Source organism: Lipotes vexillifer, unplaced genomic scaffold (assembly GCF_000442215.2).
Source record: "Lipotes vexillifer unplaced genomic scaffold, Lipotes_vexillifer_v1.1 scaffold1884, whole genome shotgun sequence".
NCBI classification, from domain to species: Eukaryota; Metazoa; Chordata; class Mammalia; order Artiodactyla; family Lipotidae; genus Lipotes; species Lipotes vexillifer.
The window spans coordinates 230,412-233,640 of record NW_006772371.1 but is presented as its reverse complement, the minus strand read 5'-3'; the positions used below and the strand labels follow the sequence as shown (position 1 = coordinate 233,640).

Here is a 3,229-nt window from a genome sequence, read left to right as displayed (position 1 = left end):
AGTGGAAGGTACTGCAGAGGGAACCATTCTCATCCCACCCCTCATCCTGCAGGTGGGGCAGAGAGGCCCCAAGAGGAAGGCTCCAGCCCCACATCCCACGGCACAGCCAGGAGCACAGGTCCCCCTGCCCAGGTCCCAGCCTCCCTATTCTCTAGAGCAGTTTGGACCCTCTGGGTAGCCACTCCTTCCCCGCTCTGTTCTCTGGCGTGGGGAATCAGAGCATCCTTTCCCGTGAACTGTCTCCACCCTCCTTCCTTGGAATTGAGCGGTTGGGCCCCAGTGCCCATCCCCAGACATCACGGAGGTCTCTGGGCCACTCTAGGCTTCCCCCACAGCCTCTGTAAGTGGCCCTCCATCTGGGCCAGCCAGCATGTCCTAGGCCTGGGGACCATTCAACTTCATGGACCCAAGATGTGAAAACTGCAAAAGAAATGTCTTTATTCTTTTAGCCTTCTTAATATTTACAAAGAACAAGAAGAACAGAACTGAGATTGGCTTACACAGTGGGTGGCAGATGCACAGGTGTGTAACTCTGGCTTTTGGAACGGCCGGCAGGCCAGAGCAACGCCCCGCCGACTGAGGTCTGCGCAGGCCTGCGGGTGATCTGTCGGGCTTTGGCCCAGTTGGAGAGGGGCCGGTCGAGCCCGGCTCCACCGCTCCCAAGGCTGCAAGGGCTGGCTGGGCAACTGCCTGAGAAGCCCCTGCCCCGATCCTGCCCTCCCCCTCCCCCCCCACACACACACAAAGGGAAGGCTCTCAAGAGGCTACACCACTGCCCAGCCCACTGCTCACCAGGAGAGCTCCCGGGGTCTCCAACACCCCTGCAGGCCAGCGGTGGGGACCAAGGCCCTCCCAGCCCGGCTAGAGGTAGCCAAAGACGTTGAAGATGGGCGGGGGCATGGCCGGCTTGGTGGGGATAGGCTTCAGAACCACGGGTCTGTACACTTTCTGCCCAGGACCTTCCACATCCTTGCAGAAGTGGTTCAGCTCACCGGGGGAAGCTGAGCTTTTCCGCCAGAGGCCCAGGCTGGGGAGCGGGCTCTGAGGCAAGGCCCCTGGAGGGCCTGGGTAGATGGGCTGTCCATGGTACTGGAAGGGGCAGCAACTCCAGGCATTGACACGGCCCACGAGGGAGACCCCAGGCATCTTGAGAGGCTCCTTTTCAGTGGGTGCCCTTGGGGATGCGGGCACTGGGGCTGTCTCGGGCCCCAGGGGCTCCAAGCCCTTGCAGTGTTTCTTACCCTCATAGGGAGGTCCCTCCCTGGGGCCCAGTCCCCCCTCCAACCCCACGGGGTAGCTTTGGGTGGGCCGTGGCTCCTCCCAGAAGGAAGCAGGCAGCTGTCTTTTCCTCATGGGCACCTGGCCAGGCCTGGCAGCTTCTGGATCCGGCCCGTGTAAGTTCTGCTCCTTAGAGAGACATTCCTCCTTGTAGGGGTTCCCCAACGCCTTCTCCTTGCAGCACCCACCCCCGCCGGGGCTGGAACTGTGGCCAGAATCGAGGGGCAGCCTCCCAGGCCGGTCCTCGGACCCCCTTTTCAGGTGAGGCTCGGCCCCTCTGCCGGGGAGGCCCCGCGGGAGCCGGGAATACTTCTGGGAGAAGCGTTTGAGCTGTTTCTGCAGGTACTTGCGGTGGTCCACCGAGCGGCGGCAGGGTGCAGACTTGTCCAGGGCCGCCTTGATGTCGCTGGATGCCAGGTTCACAAAGTTCAGCAGCATCTTCACATCGCTGTCGGATGCCATCACCAGGGGACCGCTGCACGGGGCTTTCCATGAAGAGGGCGGCTCTGCAGGCGGCTGGCGGCTCCAGGGAAGGGCACAGAGCTGACCTGGAGGGACACAGCAGCCGTTGGAGTCTCTTTGAGCAACCACACTCAGCCCTCCCCAGAGGCCACATGGTTGCAGACAGTGGTGCTCACCGCAACACCCCTCAGCCCTAGACAGAGTCCTGGGTCGTGGGACGCTCATTCAAGCCTCTAAGCGTTCCCAGCGCATCTGTGATGCACAAACGCATTTCGTCTTCCTGGGTCTGTTGCCCTGCACACGCAGCCGAGGCTCAGAGAGGTCAGGGGACTTGCCCAAGGTGACCCAGCCACAAGTGGCATTGCTGGGGCTGGAGCCCACTGTGTCTCCCACATACCACGCCGCCGGCGTGCACAACCTGCCAGCAAGGTTTTCATTTTCTGAGCCGAGGCAACCGGCTTTAAGGCAACCACTTTAAGGCAAGGCCAAGCCCCCTGTCTCCCCGGCGATGCCCTCCTCCTCCCACCCCCGCCCCCAGCCCTGCTAGCATCCACCCCCCTCCTCAGTCCCCACGCTCCACCCACAGTTCTCACGCAGGACAGGCAGGACCCCTGTCTGGCACTCAAGCCGAGGCCTGCCTGGCGGGCTGATCTCAGGCTGTGGGCAGCAGGGACTCCCCCGAATGAGCATCTGCAGCAATTTCATGCCTCCTCGGCCACCACCCGCAGCACCTCGCCCCTCCCCCAGGCCCCAGCCTGCCCCACGTCCCCACCCAGTGCGGCCTGAGACGCCTGGACCTCCACACTGACCGAGGGTGCGGGGCCCCGGGCCCCGCCAAGGTGGCCCGGCAGGTTCCCCGCCGCAGACCTGGGCCAGGCCCGGCGCGGCCGGCGAGCTCCGTGGTCCGGCTGGAGGCAGTTGTGCAGCCCTCGAGCGGGCTGAATGGAGGACGAGTCCCCGGAGCTGGGGGGCCCCTCAGGCCAATCAGGAGCGCCTCTCCAGATACAAAGCATCCCAATCAGGCGGCAGCGCCCCGTTCCCACATTCTTTGCCGTCACAAATTGTCACCATGGGGACCATCACAAAAAAGACAGCTCCCAAATGCAATCATTTCCCGGTAAATTTCTACCCTTCAGCCCACTCTCCGTCTCTGCCTCCACGCCCCTCCTCCCCTTGACCTCGGTTCCCTGTTTTCTCGAGGGGGCGGGGTGTGTGTGTGTGTGTGTGTGTGAGTGTGTGTGTGTGTGCGCGCGCGCACGAGCACGTGTATGTATGTGTGCGCGCGCGCGAGCACGTTTAAAAAGTCCAAGATTGAGGAGGGGCTGGGCCCAGAAGAGATGGGCTGGCAAAGCTCCCCCAGACTCCAGGCCTACAGCTGCCATGCTCCAGTGCAGACAGACAATCGGATGGGGTGAGCCGGGGCGGGCTGCTTTCCCCGCTGTCCCTGAGTGTTGAGTGGCTCTCTCTGCTCTCTGTCTCCCTCTTTCCC

General features: G+C 63.1%; 1 protein-coding gene across 2 annotated transcripts; it reads right to left on the bottom strand.

Moving 5' to 3' along the window:
* Nucleotides 1–738: 738 nt before the first annotated feature.
* Nucleotides 739–2,659, bottom strand: FAM181A (family with sequence similarity 181 member A). Of its 2 annotated transcripts, none has more exons than XM_007447434.1 (2): nucleotides 2,379–2,450; nucleotides 739–1,826 (listed from the first exon to the last, which is right to left on the bottom strand). In XM_007447434.1, the coding sequence occupies exons 1-2, from the start codon at nucleotides 2,443–2,445 to the stop codon at nucleotides 862–864; spliced, it is 1,032 nt and encodes a 343-aa protein (XP_007447496.1). In that variant the 5' UTR covers nucleotides 2,446–2,450; the 3' UTR covers nucleotides 739–861. The 2 variants fall into 2 exon arrangements, with proteins under 2 accessions (XP_007447496.1, XP_007447497.1); XM_007447435.1 differs by lacking the exon at nucleotides 2,379–2,450 and adding an exon at nucleotides 2,550–2,659 and having other exon boundaries at nucleotides 862–1,826.
* Between the last annotated feature and the right edge of the window lie 570 nt (nucleotides 2,660–3,229).

Coding starts and splice junctions, on each gene's coding strand:
- FAM181A (XM_007447434.1), bottom strand. CDS start 2,445: ATGAAATTGCTGCAGATGCTCATTCGGGGGAGTCCCTGCTGCCCACAG. Junction 1,827..2,378: donor GCCTGAGATCAGCCCGCCAG/GCAGGCCTCGGC, acceptor GTGTCCCTCCAG/GTCAGCTCTGTGCCCTTCCC.